The sequence below is a fragment of the Eumetopias jubatus genome, unplaced genomic scaffold, assembly GCF_037043125.1.
Source record: "Eumetopias jubatus isolate StellerSeaLion01/CBP00866 unplaced genomic scaffold, mEumJub1_p1.0 scaffold_7, whole genome shotgun sequence".
NCBI classification, from domain to species: Eukaryota; Metazoa; Chordata; class Mammalia; order Carnivora; family Otariidae; genus Eumetopias; species Eumetopias jubatus.
The window spans coordinates 96,913,551-96,931,840 of NW_028274813.1; the positions used below are offsets into that span (position 1 = coordinate 96,913,551).

The 18,290-nt window shown below is 37.6% G+C and overlaps 1 protein-coding gene across 2 annotated transcripts in view; it reads right to left on the reverse strand.

The window, feature by feature from the left end:
• Positions 1-2,832: 2,832 nt before the first annotated feature.
• Positions 2,833-18,290, reverse strand: part of RFX7 (regulatory factor X7) — a 136,608-nt gene continuing 121,150 nt past the window's right edge. For both annotated transcript variants that reach the window (XM_088024806.1, XM_088024807.1), the window contains exons 6-10: positions 16,216-16,336; positions 14,853-14,933; positions 13,916-14,123; positions 10,622-10,917; positions 2,833-8,980 (exon numbers count right to left, since the gene is read on the reverse strand). In XM_088024806.1, the coding sequence (XP_087880932.1) occupies positions 5,705-8,980; positions 10,622-10,917; positions 13,916-14,123; positions 14,853-14,933; positions 16,216-16,336 (3,982 nt within the window). In that variant the 3' untranslated portion in view covers positions 2,833-5,704. The remainder of the gene's footprint in view (positions 8,981-10,621; positions 10,918-13,915; positions 14,124-14,852; positions 14,934-16,215; positions 16,337-18,290) is intronic.

An 18,290-nucleotide genomic window follows, 5' to 3' on the forward strand; every position in this document is an offset into this window, starting at 1 on the left:
AGGAGAATGCTATTAGTGGCAAACAACAGTCCTGCAAGCCTGTTCATTTGCGTCTTCTTTATACTGTAAAATCTCAAAGTGTCTTCTTTAGCAACTGGCACAGACTGACATATTTTAGACGCTTTATCATTCAACAAACAGCCTAGTTTTTATTTCCTGATGAAATGTTAAGTGGTTTAAAAATAAATGATTAGGTATACCTCTAAGAAAGGTACCTGCAAAGTTGTGTGTAAAACCCAATTTTGTATGTAAATCTTATTTTCTCCCTTGACTTCCAATACCTTAGGGCATGTATTTCCATGCCGGGAAGGGAGGAAAAGGAACTAAATAAGCTAGGGGAAAGTTACAAAATACAGGTAAAATCCCAAAGCAACAAAAGTGAAAAGGAAGTGTAAGAGATAGAAAGATTGGAGGTTTAAGAGAAATAAAATCCCCACAAATTCAAACCTAATTCTAAATTTTAAACCAGAAGAAAAATTTCAAAAAAGCCACCAAATGAAAGTTTGAACAAATATCTTAAGTATAGCATAATGGTTAAAACGAGGCTTTGGAATCAAGTTATAAACCTAGCTCTCCTGTTATTAGCTGTTATCCCTACCAGTTAATCCCCAAGCTAAAATTTTCTCACTTGAAAAATGATATTCTTCCAGAATTATGCTGAGGTGAGGAAATGAGAATATGTGCAAAAATACTTAATAGAAGGTCTATTGCAAGGAAATATTCTATATATAGTAGTAATACCATTCTCATGATACATTTTATTTGTAAAATTTTCCCTTCTCTCCAAAATTAAGTACTTCTTAGAAATAAAATCTATCTTAAAAACTGTAGTCTTTTTGTTTTTCCCTTTCCATCCTTGGATGCAGACTTTAGCTCCAGGGCTGGTCATATATACATATTTTTAAAAATCTCAGATTATGTAATATTGAAAAATGATCCCATCTAGTTATTTAAAAATTCATTTATAGCAATGGACATCATAATCAATCTCTGCTTCATATATTTAACAAAAGAAACATTTTTGTTTTCTATCATGGTAACAGGTGTTTAGGCAATGTGCCTTTATGATACTAATACCTGATTCTTTAACTCAGAGGGAAGGCAGGATATCAGTTAAGAGTTTACACCAGTTCACATCTCTTTCTAAATGTAGTTCTTATTATGAACCTTCTTTTGTCCTGTTCTTAGCTCCTCAGAGTGTGAATTCTCACCTCTTTTCTTTACATAGCATATTGTATTGGGACATATATATTTATGAAAAGTATATACATGTACTTTGAGAAGTACATGTAATTAGTTTCTCACAAGACTGTGAGCCCCTCAAGGGTGGGAACAAGATCTTGAGGCCTTAGGATCTGTCTGAGGTTACGGAACTCATTTTAGGTGGATGACCACAGATGGGCCCTTCCTCTAGCTATAAAGGATGAATCAAGAATCTAAACTGATTGGCTTTTAGGTGGACCTTTGACCTAGTTTTATCCAAAGAGACTAAAGAGGGGCTGGAGGGTGAGGAGGGAGTGCTTAATGGGAGATTCTGGTAAGGATTTTCTCTTTGATAAAAGGTGGGGAGCTGCCCTTACCACCTTGTTTGGGATGTACGAAGACAGAAAGCTTGGAGCTGTGACAGGCATCCTGTGACCACGACACAATAGATACAGAAAAGCAAAGCTGAAGATGATGATGCAACAGAAACAGAGAGAGTTCTTTATAACACTGAGCCGCTGAATGAAACCCTGACATTCCGTCCTCAAAATTAAGCTAAAAGTAAATGTCCTTACGGTTTAGCCAGTGTTAGGTTTTCTGTAACGTGCAGTCCAAAGCATCTCAGATATTACACAGTACTTCCCCCCAGATTTTCTTATTGGTTCACTGTATCCACTGGATTTTTGCCTGCTGTTGATTATTAAAATTTTTGTCACTGAGAATCCTAACATGTCTATTTTAAAGTTAACATCCAGGTAGTTCATTACTTTTTATCTTAAGTGCTGATGGTCTGAGGATTAGTTTCGCTTGAGTCTTCAAGTACTTTAGAATTTTGGTTTGCAGGCTCATTTTGTGTGGGCGTCTTCCTGCTTATCTCTCTCCTGCTCAATCGCTACTCTCTTCTTTCCTTCTGTAATTGCTTCCTCCACCTGTCCAGTCAGGGCTGCAGTTCTGTGGTGACAGTAGGGGCTATCACAGTTCTACACAGATGTGTATACACAGGTGAGTAGACTGTTTGGCTCAGGTCCTGGTTACAACAGAAGTTACAGTCCCCGGCACTCACTGGTTGTTGCTGCATCTTAAGTCTCAGGAGTGAGGAAACTCCGTCTCAGACCCTGGTGTCATTACTCTACAGGAGTTGAAATTTCTATCTGCTCATTTCTGATTCCACACCTACAGCTCAGGTTCTGCTTCACCAAAATGCTTATGTTGCTTTGGGGCACAGCTGTGCTTTAGAATATTCTCCACTTTTTCCTACCATTTCTCTAGTCAAAGCTTCAAAAATATACATACCCAGGTACTACACAGACTAGCACTTGAAAGCAAACATTATGTGAATAAGCAAAAGCAAAGGGTTTTTTTTGGACAAGATAAAGCTCTATGCCGTGTCCCACTCATCACTAATACATCCTAAGAGAACAGCAGAGTTCTGATGAATAAAATGAGATCTGTGTATCCTTCTGGATTAATAGCAGAGAGCAGATTAACAGCACTATTCAGCCTTGTGCTGATTTTTATCCATTTCTATGAATTTCATGAGATCTAAGGAAGAATGGCATCAGGTCTGTTTGAAAACGGCACGCTGCCTATATAAGATAGACCCCACAAATCACCTTAAGACCCAGTCAGTTTAATATAAAATGTTTTTAATTGTTTTTGAAAACATTTAAAAAACAATTTTTGAGCACTTTCAATAAAAAAAGAGAACTGAAATGCTACTGCAATATTCAACTACTGTAGTTTCAGCAGGTACAACAGACAACAAAACACTGGGGAAATCTGACTTTTTGCACTAAATGAAAACATGAAACAGGGCTTGTTTTTTGTCATTTATGGTGTAGTAAAGCACATTATAGTACAAGACTATTATATGAACCTCAGATGCACTGCACAAAAAAAAAAACTCTCCTTCTTTTCAGTTCAAAAGTCAGTGCTTATTGCAATTATATGCAAAATTATTTACTTCATGAAGTCTTATCATGATAAACAGTATGAAAAATGTTTTAAACACGAAAACAATGAAAATAATTTGAGAAAAGAACATATTCAACAATAACTAAGCAGAATTAGTAAACATAAAAAAGTAATAACTTGTGAATAACTATGCTTGCCTGGTTAACACTGAACCAGTTTTAATACAGCCAAGGGGAAAAAAAAAGTGGTTACAGGAATACCTAGTACTGTACAAGATAAGTCAATAACACTCATGCACATTTTGTGATCATGTATTAACATGGTGAAGCAAACTAAACTTAATTCTTCCTGCTGTAATATTCTCATGTAAGAGAATAAGAAATAGAAATATCTCATTGAGATCAATGCACATTGCTACATAAGACAATTTTATCTGTCACTTTGATGACATTTTGTCTTTTCATAATGAAACACATTTAAAAAGTTTAATCTGTGGACTGTATTGGTTGCATTTATCCTAAGAGATGTGCCTACCACAGGTTCAACAAATTTAGTGCAATATATGAACCCCAGAAAGTTTGCTGGACGAATTCAACCAAATTTAAAGTGTTTGCTGCAATACTGTACAGAGGGTTAAAAATCCTCCAGTCTTTATATTTTTATAAAAAAAGATTTCCATTATTTTTATATTAGTAGGAAGCTAATAATGTAAACAAGGGATTAGAATGGCCTCAAAATCTCCTTTTCAGAGTATCTCATATAGAAAGGCTCCCATCATTTGTTAAAAGAAATCACACAGTTTCCTTTGGGTATTGCATACTTTGGTGTGCAGTAGTGCTGTGTCTCAATGTACAGTGAAGAAATAACTAGCATCAAGAAAAAAGATCTAACAAGGGTAACAGCAAACACACACAAATGCCAATAACTAAGACATATCAATATATAAACCTCTGAGCCAACCCTAGCACCGTTTATTTATCAAAATATGTTAATACCCTACCTTGCAAATTTATTGAACAATTAAACCTTATTAAATTAAACCCTTCATCACATTTGTTAAATATTCATTGATTGCAGTCTTCTGATTGGCTTACTAATTAAGAAAGGAAAGCTTAGCTATAGTCAGGTTCAAGGTAGCACAGCGATGGTTTAAGGTCAGCTTTAAAAACTTAATGGCAATTTTTAAATCTATTTGAAAGTAATCCTAAATTCACTCAGATGGAGCTGTCAACTAGTGAGCAGATTTGTGTCAACAAGAAATTCATAAATAATTATTCATAAAACAAAATGGGAGCCATACAGAGAAACATTTTAAAACACATCCTGAGTGCTTCTTTTGCAATTGTGGTTATCACAATAAATAAATTAAGCATGTAATAAAATGCTCCTCTTCTTCAAGTACTATTGATATCCCCTTTGTTTTATCAGCGACATAAAGATTTGTGGCTTCAGACCTCAGGTGGTGAAATGTTTTTTGTTTTTTTTTGTCATCTCCCTCCAGTTTATTTGTTTTTCAAAGGGATCCCATGATCAACTTATATTACTATATTCAGGAGTGAAGGAGTCAGTCACTAAATTGAGGACTTAGGAATATTACAATTAAAAACTTCAAATTAAATTTTAAATAGAATTTTAATATATGCATGTAGCCGTTGTGAGGAAACTAAGGAAATGCTTTTATTTTCCTTCTAAATTCCCCTATCTCAACTACCAAATAATAAAACAAAGTATTTTTCTAACACGCTTGTACTTATTCTATTAAATTACAATATTTGGAGTTATTTTACTTGTGTGTGTGTGCATGTGCACACATGTACATGCATGTCTCTGTGTGTGCTGGCTCCGTATTAAAAATCAAATTTTAAAATAAGACTAATTGAAGGTCACAAATATAAATGGCTACTACTTTTTCCTTTAAAAAAATTTTAGTGCAGCTTTTGCTTTCCTTAAATTAGTATTTAATTTTCCATTATTTTCTCCTATTTAAGCCCTTCAAAATGCAGGTGCAAATGGTACTGAAGTCCCAGAAAGTCCTACAGAGATTTTTTTCATTCTACAGTAGCTCTATGCTTCAAGCCTAAATACCGATAATAACCTGAATATTATCCCTGTTTCAAGGAAGACCTTCTTGTCTACAGTTTACCTTAGCTATGATTTCATACCTAAAAGATAATGCCAACAACAACAAAAAATAGCCTATACCTAAAATCAATGGTTTCCTCTACATTCTGTGCAGATCAACTGATGAATTAAAATGAACTTATACAAAATAAAGATCTAGATGACTGCTCTTGTAAAAGCTGGTTAGTCAATTGTTTACTAGCAAACAACGTGATTAAATGGGGGAACATTACAAAATTTTAAAACCTAATACTTGCTCTTCTACAGCCTACTGTCTTCAGAAACTTGTTAAGAACTGAGGCAAGTCTAACCATTTCCTACTGAAGAAGAAACCACTTCTGCAGCAAACTCTTTTAAAAATGTCACAATTAATATTAAATGTTTCTGCTGCGGGAGGCACTTCCATTAAGACAAATACAATACATATGTCTTTAGATACAGTGTGCTACATATTATAAAACACTATTTAACCCAACATTTCAACAGTAGGATGGTCCTTGCTTTCTATCCACTCAAAACCTGATGAAGTCATAGAGCTCATGGATTCACTGCAAATTTGTTGAAATAATGGGTCATTCTTTAATTCTTCCAGTGTAGCTTCATCATCTTGTCCCTGCTGACGACCTGGATCAAACAGTAGGTTTGGGTCTAAAGTGTTCAAATCATTGATGCTGCCTGAGAGCTCAGAAGACAGCCTGATGTCACTCGAGAAATCAGACGCAGGATTAGTGAGGTCAGACGCTACCTGACCTACCAGCTGCTGGTTGGTTTGCAAGCTGTCTCCACTCAGAAGGTCTTTAACAGTGCTACTGAAATCTAATTGTTGCTCTCCGATTTCTGATTGTGCTTGATTATCTCCAGGAGAAAAGCTGATCTGATCGGTGCTATGACTTTTAGTGAGGTAAGGTGGTGTTTGGAATTCATAAACAGAAGTGCTGGAATCGATCATATTCTGCGGATTGGCACTAGGAAAAACAGTGGAAGTCTCCAAAATCTGAGTGAGATTCATCCGGGCTGTGTAATTGGAGGGCAGGTTGTTCACGCCCAAACCTCTCACTGAGTCATCATTGTCAGAATCAAGTTTACTCAACAAGACACTGGTTATTTTTTTACTGTTTGTTTGCTTCTGAAGAGCATTCGGGAAGGCTGTCTGCATCATGACCGTCAATGGAACTGATTGACTTCTTTGAGCTATGTTGTTGGCACACGCATCTGTGTGAACATTTGTGAAAACGTGAGCCTCTGGTGTTACTGGACTTCCAAAGGGGGTCACATTAGATCGGGGGATATTAGATACGGGGTAGAGGGTGCTTCCACTAAGATTACGTTGGCGATGAACAGCAGGGCTCACACTCCGGCATCTGAAGTTGCTGCTGGCAGATGAATTAGTCCCTTTATTATCAAGAGGGGCAGGGACTGCAAAACCCTCCTGTTTGTTGGTGTTATTTACAGTGGCACCTTGATGCTGCACAGGAGAGACAGGAGTCAAGCGACCGAAATGAGTGTCATGATGTCTGGATTGAGACTGGTAAGACTGTCCAGGCACAGCAAAAGCATGAGGTTTCCTGAAACGGTCTTCCACTAGTTCCTGATAGCTTGGGAGAATGCCATGGCCAGAAACTGATGAATTACTAACCCCACTATACCCATTATTCATCCATTCAAGCTTGGTTTTGTCAGGGTGTGTGGCCATGGGTCTTTGCATCGGTTTCACAGGACTACTTGAGATAATGCTGGCATCATGATACGCCATACTGGAGCTTATTGGGGTAAACGCAAATGGATTCCTGCATTCAACGGGGCTGGGAGGGACACTACTACTGCAGTTAGAATGTGGAGTACCAATGGGTGTGTGTCGGCTACTTCCTAAAGCACTATCCACAGGCGTGGTCTGGGCTAGCCTGGAGCAAGGGCTCTCCCGTGATAGACTCTGAGACCCAGCAATCATTTCTGATGTTGGAGTTGGGGTTGGGGTTGGGGTTGGGGTTGGGGTAGGAGTGGGTGTGGGTGTGTGGATCGGAGTGCCATTGCTGTGGATTGGATGATAGAAGTGGGTACTGGAGGCATGAGATGACAATGGAGCTCCTGGAGTTACTGACTGACTCTGAAGGGTCATTCCCAAACAGTTACTGTAAGAATGAGAATTGTTCATTGATATTTGCTGCTCCATAAGCACCAGTTCTTCCACAATACTATCTTGTGTAAGCTCATCATCAAAAGGAAAGTAGCTTTCATTTGCTTGGGAAACAGAAGGCTCAAACTCTTTCAGTTCAGACTGTAGAGGTAACTGATCTGAAGACTGTGCTTGTATTTGATTCAAAGAAGATTCTTGTATCTGGCTATGCAGCTGCTGGGTATATGTGTCCTGTGGCATTCCTTCTAATTCCCAAACAGATTTCTCTAAGTCATTGATATCAGAGTGCTCAGGAATTGTCATAACACTGATATCTTGCTGTTGTTCACAGCCGGCAGATATAAACTCAGAATCCTTACTGACCTGCTGCCATTCATTTGAATTAAAGCTGCCATCTGGTTTTGAATCACTGTCCAAAAGAAAGACATTCCCTTCAAGTTTTACTTTTATATCTGGAGATGATGATGGTGTTTGCTGTTCTGAAGCTGAATCACCGGCAATGAGAGCAGAAGAACTCAAGGGTCGATTTGCCACTATGTGCGAATTGACATTCATTGATACCTTGCTAGGAATCTGAGCACCGGCTGTTGAACTTTCTATTTTCCCTGAATGTGGAACCTTTTGGTCCTTCTCAACACTGCCTGGTTTCTGACCTTCTAGGATAACTGCAGAAAGCTGTTCCACAATTGGTTTCTTTATGGGAGGCACCTGGGACTCTTGCAATGCAGAAGACAGTCGCTTTCTTGGACTTTTAGTGCATAATTTAGGGTCTTTATTTATTGAGTCACCATTAGCTGGTGAGCTGGTGCTGGTGAAAGTTAAGTTCTGAGTGGCAACTGAGAGGGTGACAGTGCTTGGATTATTGCCTGTTGAAGCGCCTGGCAGAGTTTCAGTACAGCGGCTTTTACATTTGGTCCTCTGGTCACAGACCTTGGTTGCTTTTAATTCAGTGACACCTTCATTTGAAGGTTTTTGCACTACTCCATCCGTATTACTTTTCTGCCCCAAAAGGGCACTAGGTGTTGTTTTGGGAGCTTTAGTCCCATCAGAATTATCTTGGCACTGTACAGGATGCTCATCTGATGATGTTTCAGGTTCCATTTTGACTTCCACGGCAGATGCTCCCCCGGTGCTGCTGGTCCTGGATCCAGGAGACTGAAGTGAAACAACAGAACCATTCTTTATCTGTGGAATGGTCCTTGATTCTTCTGTTGTTCCTGTAGCACTGTTTACTGAGGCAGAATGTTTAAGAGGGGCACTACTGTTGCTGGGCGTGAGGGATATTGCTGTCATTTTCACCACATTTAGAGAACTCATGTGTGAAGTGGGTACAACAGCGGTTTTGATAGGACTGCTAGTAAAGAGGACAGTAGTTGGGGAGCGAATGGTGAGTGCACTGGTGTTGGCTGGTTTGGGTAAGATCTGAGGGTAGCGGTGCCGGGCAGAACGATCCCCACCAGGACTGGCTGGAACGTTCTGAGGAGTCTTTGGTGCCTGTTTCACAGACTGCATGTGCTGAGTGACCACTTGTACGTTGAGGGGAAGAACCTTGCCGTCAGAAGAACTCATTGGACTTGGTGAAGTTACCAACTGCCTGGTCCTCTGGACCTGTTAAAAGGTAGAAAACAAAAAAGTCAGATTTAACAAGTCTAGGATATAAACAGTAATTCACATATCTGTATAGCATTAAGGCATTTAATAAATGTAATGCTAAAAAAAACCAGTTCCTCTGTTAGACAAGAGTTCTATCTACCTATAAATATGTTAGATCAGGTTGTATACAATCAGACACATAAATATTATAAAAACTGCAACAGAGTGCAATATAGTTATAAAATACAATATGTAAGAAAAACATTCAGATACTTTCCAAATTGGCAAGACTAAAAACTTCACAATTGTGATGAATACTTGCCAAAATAATAATTTTTAAGGAGGTTATAGGAAGAGAAGATAAAATCTTGAAAAAACATGCAGCTATAAAGGTATCTACTCTGGGCCAAGAAAGTGACTCACTATGGGGGGGGACAGTCATAATGTCATTGGACATTAATAATTAAACCACTGTGGATACGGTCTCAGATAAAACTACTGTTTCCCCAAGTTTGCTCTATAGTGAATAGCATATGAGCGTGGTTACCAGGTATGCCACATTTTGATGACATGATGATAATGATGATGATAAGAAAAACAAAGATAAAAGATCTCCTTAATGATATCATCAATAATAACATAAAATACCACTTTGTTTTAGCATGATGCCCTCTCATTTTAAAAGCCCCTTCATCATAACCTCAGTTGTATGAGACAGAAAAGGAGACTTATAACCTCTGTTTGTTAACAAGGAAACAGATTCAGAACAGCTAAGGGACTTGTCCAAGGTCCTATGTCCAGCAAGCCACAGCAACAAGTCTATATTAAAGTGTTGTCAAGGGGCACCTGGGTGGCTCAGTGGTTAAGCGTCTGCCTTCGGCTCAGGTTTTGATCCCAGGGTCCTGGGATCGAGCCCTGCGTTGGCCTCCCTGCTCGGCAGGAAGCCTGCTTCTCTGTCTCCCACTCCCCCTGCTTGTGTTCCTGCTCTTGCTATCTCTCTCTGTCAAATAAATAAATAAAATCCTTAAAAAAAAAAAAAGTGTTATCAATATGTGTTACAACTTTGCTGCCTGAATGTTAAAAAGAAGAAAAGTTTAAACCCCAAAAAATTCGCACTTGATCATCTTGGCTTAGCTAGAGATGAAACAATTCTGAAAATGATTCATCTCTTACATAAAGCTCTGACTGGTTATGTGTGCGTACTGTGCATGTCTTAAATCTTTGTATTTTCACTTGTGTTCATTTTATAGCTTGCTTTGTAATCAACATTGTATATTGTGACTAAAAAACAACTGACAGGGAGCCTGGATGGCTCAGTCAGTTAGGTGTTGGACTCTTGATTTTGGCTCAGGTCATGATCTCAGGGTCATGGGATCAAGCCTCGGGTCAGGCTCCACGCTGAGCGGGAAGTCTGCTTGAGATTCTCTCTCTCGCCCCCCCTCCCCGCCCATGCTTGTGCGCACGTGCGCACTCTCTCTCAAATAATTAAGTAAAATCTTTAAAAGGCGACTGACTGAAGCTGAATCCATCTGTGCTCACAAAATCAATCCCTAACTGAATCTATACCTATACTTGCCTCCTTCTCGTGTGCCACTTTTAATTAAACAAATGCTCTCCCAGCATCCCAGTGGGTCTAACACTATTTAATGCTATTACCGGAATGGGACTAGGGACAGCTGCCACAACGATACCAATAGGCTGAGGAGAAAGGATTGCAGGATTTCCATTAGAAAGAGTAGTCACTCCATTGGTTGTAGTGCCTTCTGCTTTTTTGCCTGAGGATTCTCCTGGCAAAGGGGACTGTAGTTTCTGTTCTTGCTGCTTCTTCTGAATTTTCCGTTGCAATTGCTGTTTAGCATCAATAGGAGAAGGCAAAGTCTTCACTTGAGGCTGAAAAGAATTACTCTCAGCTGTAGGTATAAAAGCAGACGGCTGAGTAATTCCTTTAATTCCTGAAAATAAACAGAAAAGAAAGCTAAAATAAATACTCTGTTTTATAGAAGGCAGTCACAACTCAATTTCTTTGGCTATGTAGCCATCTACTGGACAAAGCAACCAAAACCAGCAAATTTTAACTCACAATCTCTTTATAAAGCCTAAGTGTTAGACTTTCAGTTTAAAAACAGTTGTCAATATGGTTTTGACAACTTAAAATATGATTCAACTCAGGTGACCGTTTCAGTTAAATCAGCAGTAACAGATGAAGATTTTGAAAAGAGTAGTAGCTATGTCATAAATATGCAGAAGTTAAGATAAATAAATACCAAAGGAGCATGTTTCACATCTTATCAGATGTCAGAAATGTCCTTCCCCAATTCTCTAATTAGAAATGCATGCATTTTCATGATTTAAATATTCAGCTCACAAGGGGCATTCAATAAATATTTGCTGAAATCATTCATATTTAGAAAAAATGTTTATAGGGAAAACAAGTGTTTAATTCCACCAATTCACAAAAAGAGGTACTATTTTAACTGCTACTATACACTTATTCCAGTATGACACAGGAGTAATTAAGCAGAGCTGCTGTATAAAACTGAGGTTAAGGTATTTTGAAACAGTGTCACTGAGAAAACTTTTCAAAGCACTAGTAAGAGCAACACTGAGAAAAAAGGAATGATAAACTAAGCAAAAAGATAAATTTTAAGTTAAGAACTGATGATATAGTAAAATTAATTTTTTAAAAAGCTCATTTCACATTTAGGGTGTAGCATTACAATCATTAGAAAATAAGCTGTGGCTGGTAAAAACAGTGGAGACGAAAGGGGAGGACCCCACTATCCTTCTAAAGGGTATACCTACCCTTTCCCTGGCCCAATTTCTGCTTTTCATCAACAACTTGTGGAGGGGGGACAGGAGAGAGAAAGAAGTGACTTAAACTCTTTCGCACACACTCACTCAATAATCCCTCATCTTTTGACTCCCTTTTGATCACCTAAGTACCATTTTTTCTCTTCAAATCCAGCTCAAACTGTACTGCTCCCTCTTGGCCCCCAGCCTGGGCTCTGGCTTCTCAGCACCTGCACCCGAAAGCCTCTGCCAATGGCTCAAAGCTCAGCTGTCTCCCTCCTGCCAGGGTTTCTGGACAGGGAATGATTTCCAAGCAGCTGACTTACAAAAGGACATTTGTAACACAACCTGTTTTTAATAAGGAGACTATATTTATAAAAAACCAAATTCACCTTCAAAGGATGAAGATTAATCACCAAAGCTATTAAAAAAAATATAGCAGTGGTTGAGAACAAAATTTTAAGAGTCTAAAAATGTTTTGAGTAATGATATAATTGCTAAACTACTGAATACTTTCACAAAGGAAACATGTTTATATATGAAATTTTTAGTATTTTTGTTTAAAAAACACACCTTTCTTTACACTTATGCTTTGAAAATTCATTCATCCCATCATTGACCACTTCTTTCAGTCAGACCTTGTGAACAATGAGGAAAATAAGATCGAGAGGTTTCTTTTCCCATGATACCTCCTAATTCCTCAGCTTGTTCAAGTACTAATCTGGGTGTCAGTAGGGGTGAGAGAGAACACAGGAAGCTGAAGGGCCCATATCTTTTTTTTTTTCTTCTGTTTTTGGCCCCTATCTTTTAAAACCTCATTTTGCCCGAAGATAAGAAGACAGCATGATTTAATGCAGTTAACCTGGGCTTTTGAGACCAACAAACTGGAATTCAAATCCTGGTCCCACTGCTTATCTGGCCATGGACAAATTACTTAACCTCCCCAAGCCTGTTTTCTGATCTGTAAAATGGGAATTAATATCACCTGTCTCACAGGACTGCTGGGGGAAGAAATGAGGTAGCATATGCAGGCTACCTAACTAGATAAGGCTACACAAGTGCTCTCCTGTTCATGTGTAAGTGTAAGTGAGCAGCTTTAAGTCATACAGTTTATAATCTAGACAAAGAAAATCATGACAAAATTCTGGTAAGAGATTATTTTGCTGAACTGAGTCCTCAATTGACAATAAGATGAAAAGATAGAACAATTATACACCCCCCACCAAATACGTAAAGCGTCTGATAAATATAAACTGAAAGAAAAATAATTGTTAAAATTATTAAGATTTTAAAAAAAGTGAAGTTATTTAAGAAACTACAATTCTGGCTGGGAGAAATCTATTATAGATTTTAAATTATTTACATTTAATAATCAGAAGAATCATCTCTGGAAAACAAGTTTCACATTAATACATTTTTCACAGAAATTATAATTTCCTAGAGTAATAACAAAACTTACTCATTGTTCCTTAGGTTATTAAAAGGTGTGACTGAAATGAGACATTTAAAAAGCTGCAACAGAACAGGTACTTTACACAGCTACTAATTTAGGAGGGAGTTGTTTATTCCAATACTGTCAATTCCTAAAACTATGAAATGAAAAAAATCCCTACTTGAACAAAAATATTCATTAGAATGTATATTTTTAAAAAATCACTCTTGCTATTTTATAATAATGCTTCATATAGTTTGCTTTTTGTGACACGATACCTCTTACATTATCCAAAGATCATTTTGTTTATTAGTTTCTAACAGGAAGCTAGCAAGTCATTTTAAAAATTTAATCTTATCTAATATTTGTTAATTTAGACACACATGTATATTTAAAAGTACACATACATATATTCTTTAAATTTTAAAGTAGCAATGGAAAAATTAATATCAACTGGGAAATCATAAAAGTTTCATGTTTCAGCAGAGCAATATACTATAGAAAAACTACAGCTTTCAGCTTTATAATGAAATGACTATAATTATTACTATTTTTCTTGGCTCAACAAACCCATTTGAGCTTAGAGTTAAGTGAAGTGAGGGTAAACTCATACAAACACTAAAAAGACAACAAAGTTCTCTGGAGAAACTCTTCTTTTGCTACCAACTCTAAAATGCAGTAACACCTCTGTCCCTTTCAGCTTTAGCTTGTTAGTGGCAATTTTGTACCTGGTGGTGCTGCTGCCATTACCGTTAGAGCTGCCATCGACTTGGTGCCTATATAATGACTTTTTACAAGGAAGCGTGCTAACTCCAAGACCGTGTCGAATGGCTGGCTTAACACTTTCTGGGCCCATTCACACACAAGACGGCAAGCAGAAGAGATAACTTCCTCATCAATATTTTGAAGCTGCCCAGAAGGTTCAGTTCCTTCCAACTAAACAAAGGAAAAAGGAAAAGTTAACTTATAAAAGAAAGTTCAGAGAAATTAAACTGAAGCACACTGAAGGCATGTATTCTTAATTAGAAGATGTAATCTAGATCTGTCAGGTCAAAGTCGTATAAAATGCCCTATTGGCAGGCATAGAAGAGCCGTGCAAATGTGAGGCCTATGCCTACACCACCGGCCAGGACACAGCCACCAGCAGCACTGGGACTGAAACATTGAAATGGTCGTTAAATATATATGAAGGCTAAGGGATCTTATGAATCTTTCTAAAACACTTTTCTGACATCAGTAAAACAAACTATGCCACTAGCTGTATTTTCTCTCCTTTGTACTTGTATTAGATATATTAAGTAAATCAAAAAGGGAAAAAAAAGACATCCATACTATATTACCCCACAACTTAATTTTTCCTGTTGACAATATATATATATAGTCAATGTACATCATGGATATATTTAGAAACCAGTTTAGACCTATGTTCCTCTTAATTTTGTCAATCATGTTGATGTAAATGCTATCTAATTTCATCAATCATGTTGATGTAAGTCAGATATGTTAAAATTTTTCAGCCACTGTTAAATTTTTTGTCTCATTTATTTTGTAAAAGGCATAGTTCCTGGTCCCTGGTTTTATCCAAATGAGACTATGCAGTATGCATTTCAATGCTGGTATTAAGGTATAATTCTACTTATTAAAAAGCAAAGGCAGAATTCTTACCCCATCTCCAGTTTTGTGAAAATCAAGATTGGGCAGTGTTGGCATATGAACAAAGGCTTTTTTCCTTAGTCCACTGTAGCAATATGTAATAAACAGTTAAGGTCTAAAGCATTCTAAATTAAATGAACTGCTTATATATAATCACCATTTGAGAAGTAACCATATATGAAATAGGAATAAAATCAGCACGAGATAATATCTACTTTCAGAGTTCTTCAGTAAGAGAAACCTCAATATTATAAATTCAGGACACTTCCACTGTTTTGAAACTGGAATAGTCTCTGTACAATGTTACTGTCTTAAATAAAACAAATTATTCTCATCGCTACAGATTTTATGAATAAATGTTCCTAATAGGCTATGCCAACCATCAGTAACAAACAGGTCAGAAGGAAAGGAATATCCAGATGGAAACCTGGCACAGCACAGGGAAACTTTAGCTCAGGGCACTGGGACAAAAACAACTCTAGAGTGTCACAAGGGCTTTAACCTTTTCAGTTCTTTTTCCACTGAAACACACAGGATTATCGCCTGTAACATGCCAAAGACCCATCAAGACAGTTTTGCTTGTACTCAGAGAACAAGGATGGGTCATGCAACAAGGGAGCAGATCACCTGGAGCTGTTTTGGAAAAGCAGTGTCCCCTTCCTTTCCCTTTCCTCTCATTTCCACAGAAGTGGGTTTCTGTGCTTTGAAAAAGGCCAAGGGCTACGTAAAGAGAATTAATCTTTTTCTAATACAGAGACCCTCTATTTTACAGCCTTCTGCCAAGAATCAGAAGGACTTTAATAAATTCTTCATTTTCATTTCCTTCTGTTTGCTACTAAGTATGTCTCTGTCACAACAGGGACCTTTCCTATGCTCTGGCTTTAATTTTAATACAGGCTTTAAATGGTTGGCTGAAAAAATACTTTAAAGAGAATATATTCATCCAGGACAAGTTCCACAGGAATTTTTCCTGAGTGGTGTATATTTTGCCAAAGAGATCCCAATGTTTCTAAATTACGGGAAGAAGACAGCTAACCTCTTTCTCCATTTTTACTGATATGATTTACAATAGCTGCACTGTGACCTATCTCAGTTAATTCTTATTGTTAAAGAAAAGGAGATTGGACCATTAAGAACACACATTACAGTGACAGAATATGGTGAAATCTATCATAATCCTAAAACCACTATTTGTTATTTCTCTTGCAGTTTGATATATAGCCAGGAAAATAATGTTTGCAATTATTCTAAGAACTTTGAGTTGTTTATATTTGTTGACTTAAATTTACTTCTAAATATAGTTGCTAGTTGAACTACAACAGCAGATGTTCTAAGTGATTACTAAAGAGAGTACTAAAAACCATTCTGGTAAAGGATATTTAGATTTGCCTCTTGTGCCCAGACGACGTGCCTTCATGTTTGGAAAGACATTTTTCATGATCTTTCCAAAGTCAGCAGCACTTAATGGATGGTAACCAAGATTGTCACAATAGCTCCTGCAAAAGAAGGAGGGACCAATTTAGAGCAACAGAACTCAGAGTTACACAGGACAGTGCTATTTCAATACAATTTGACCACTTTAACAAAATTAAAAACCACATCTTCAAGTCATTCACCATAAATTTCACTGATCATAACTCTTTGGAGACTAACTCAGGCTTAGTTAGCTTGTTTCATCCTCAAGGTATACAGTACCATTGCTTTCAACAGCATCCAAAAAAACTCACTGTAAGAGATACCCCAGTACAAAGTTTTCCAATTATAATCCAACCCTGTACTCTGAGATGAGTATATCCGGCTCAACCAGTAGGGCTCTACATTTCCACAAAGTATCAAATTCATATACTGAGATAATTTCCAACATACACATTACGTAAGTCAGACAGCAGAAACAAAACTATATAATTTAAAATAGAAACATGATATATTAGGCCTAAAAGAGACCTTAGGGATCATCTATACCAACACTCTCATTTTACTGATAAGGGAAAAAAATGAAGGCACAGAGAGAGATTCCAAAGGTCCAGTGTTCTTTCTTTACCCCCACCACTTCTATTATTGCCAGGAAAAGATACTTTGTAAAACAGTAACTTCAAGTGGGAACAGGGATACAAGGCAAGTCTTAACTGCTACTGGAATCCAGTCATAGGTAAAGAGCCAATCCCTCCTGTACCAGTTCAGCAGCAGGCCAAGGCTACCGAGGCCTGTGAGAGAACCACTACCTGAGGAACACCAAAGAGGACATCAGAGGAATTCCATGGGAATCCAGTCATATTTCCCCACCTCACCTCTTATTTCAGCACTGACCAGAGCAGCTTCTTGATAATGTCATGCAGTGGAGAGCCAAAAAGAGATTTAAGAAACAAAGGAAAACAACTGAAGACCTGTGAACAGGGTATAATGATTAACTGGGACTTCAGTTCCTGTAGACTGCTGAATATACTAGCCTTGCTAGTAGGAAAAAACATTATATATACTTACATGTATATTTATATTGTATTATCTATGTGACATAAATATATATAAGTATACATTTATATTATGCAATACATTCCTGAAGTGACCTGAATTTAAGAAGTCAAATTGGGTGAGACTTAGGAGCAGGTAGGGACCTTGGGGAGCCTTAACAGAGACACTAGGGTCAGGTTTTGGAGCCAATGGTATTATTCTTGATTGTGCCCTTCCTATATCCACACCAAATTCCACATATCTCTGGTGCAGGTGTGGGGAGAGAGGAGCTGCCCAGCAAACACATTCTCAGCAATGTTGAAGAGGAGGGAGAAAGGAAAGGAGCTAACATGCATTGAGAATTCCCCTGACAGGAAATATTAGATTAAATATGTCATATTTAACTTGAGACTACATGTAATACTCTGAGTGGTTCAGGGGTCAAGCTTGAAGGTACAAAGTGAAGAGGTGACTATTTTCCAGTTTTGACAATTTAAATGAATTGTATCAAATCATAACCATTTCAGTATCAAGTTAAATCAGTCATTTTTATGGTTTAAATCAGCCCAGAAAGAAAATTAGATGACGTTCTTTTGCACCTCAGGGACTTCACACGTTCCCTCTACCTGGAAAAATTACTTTTCTTATTCTTCAAGTCCTAGCTGGAATGTTATTTCAGAAGTGTCTCGAACAACTCCCCTATCTAAAGCAGCGCCCTCCTGTGACACCTCACCGTATTTATCAGTGTACTCTGTTTTTTTTCTTCTCATGACTTATAATTATTATGTAACAGCCAATTTCCTTGTTGTTTGCTTCCTCCATTAGGCTGTATGTACAACCAGGGCAGTGATCATAACTATCTGGTTCACCACTGTACTGTCAGCATTAAGAACAAGATTTAAGAGTCACATTAAATTTTGACATAATATTATGTCATGCTTAAAACAAGAAACTTTAAAGAAACACATAAGGCAATAAGGAAAACAATGTCCACTGAGCTCC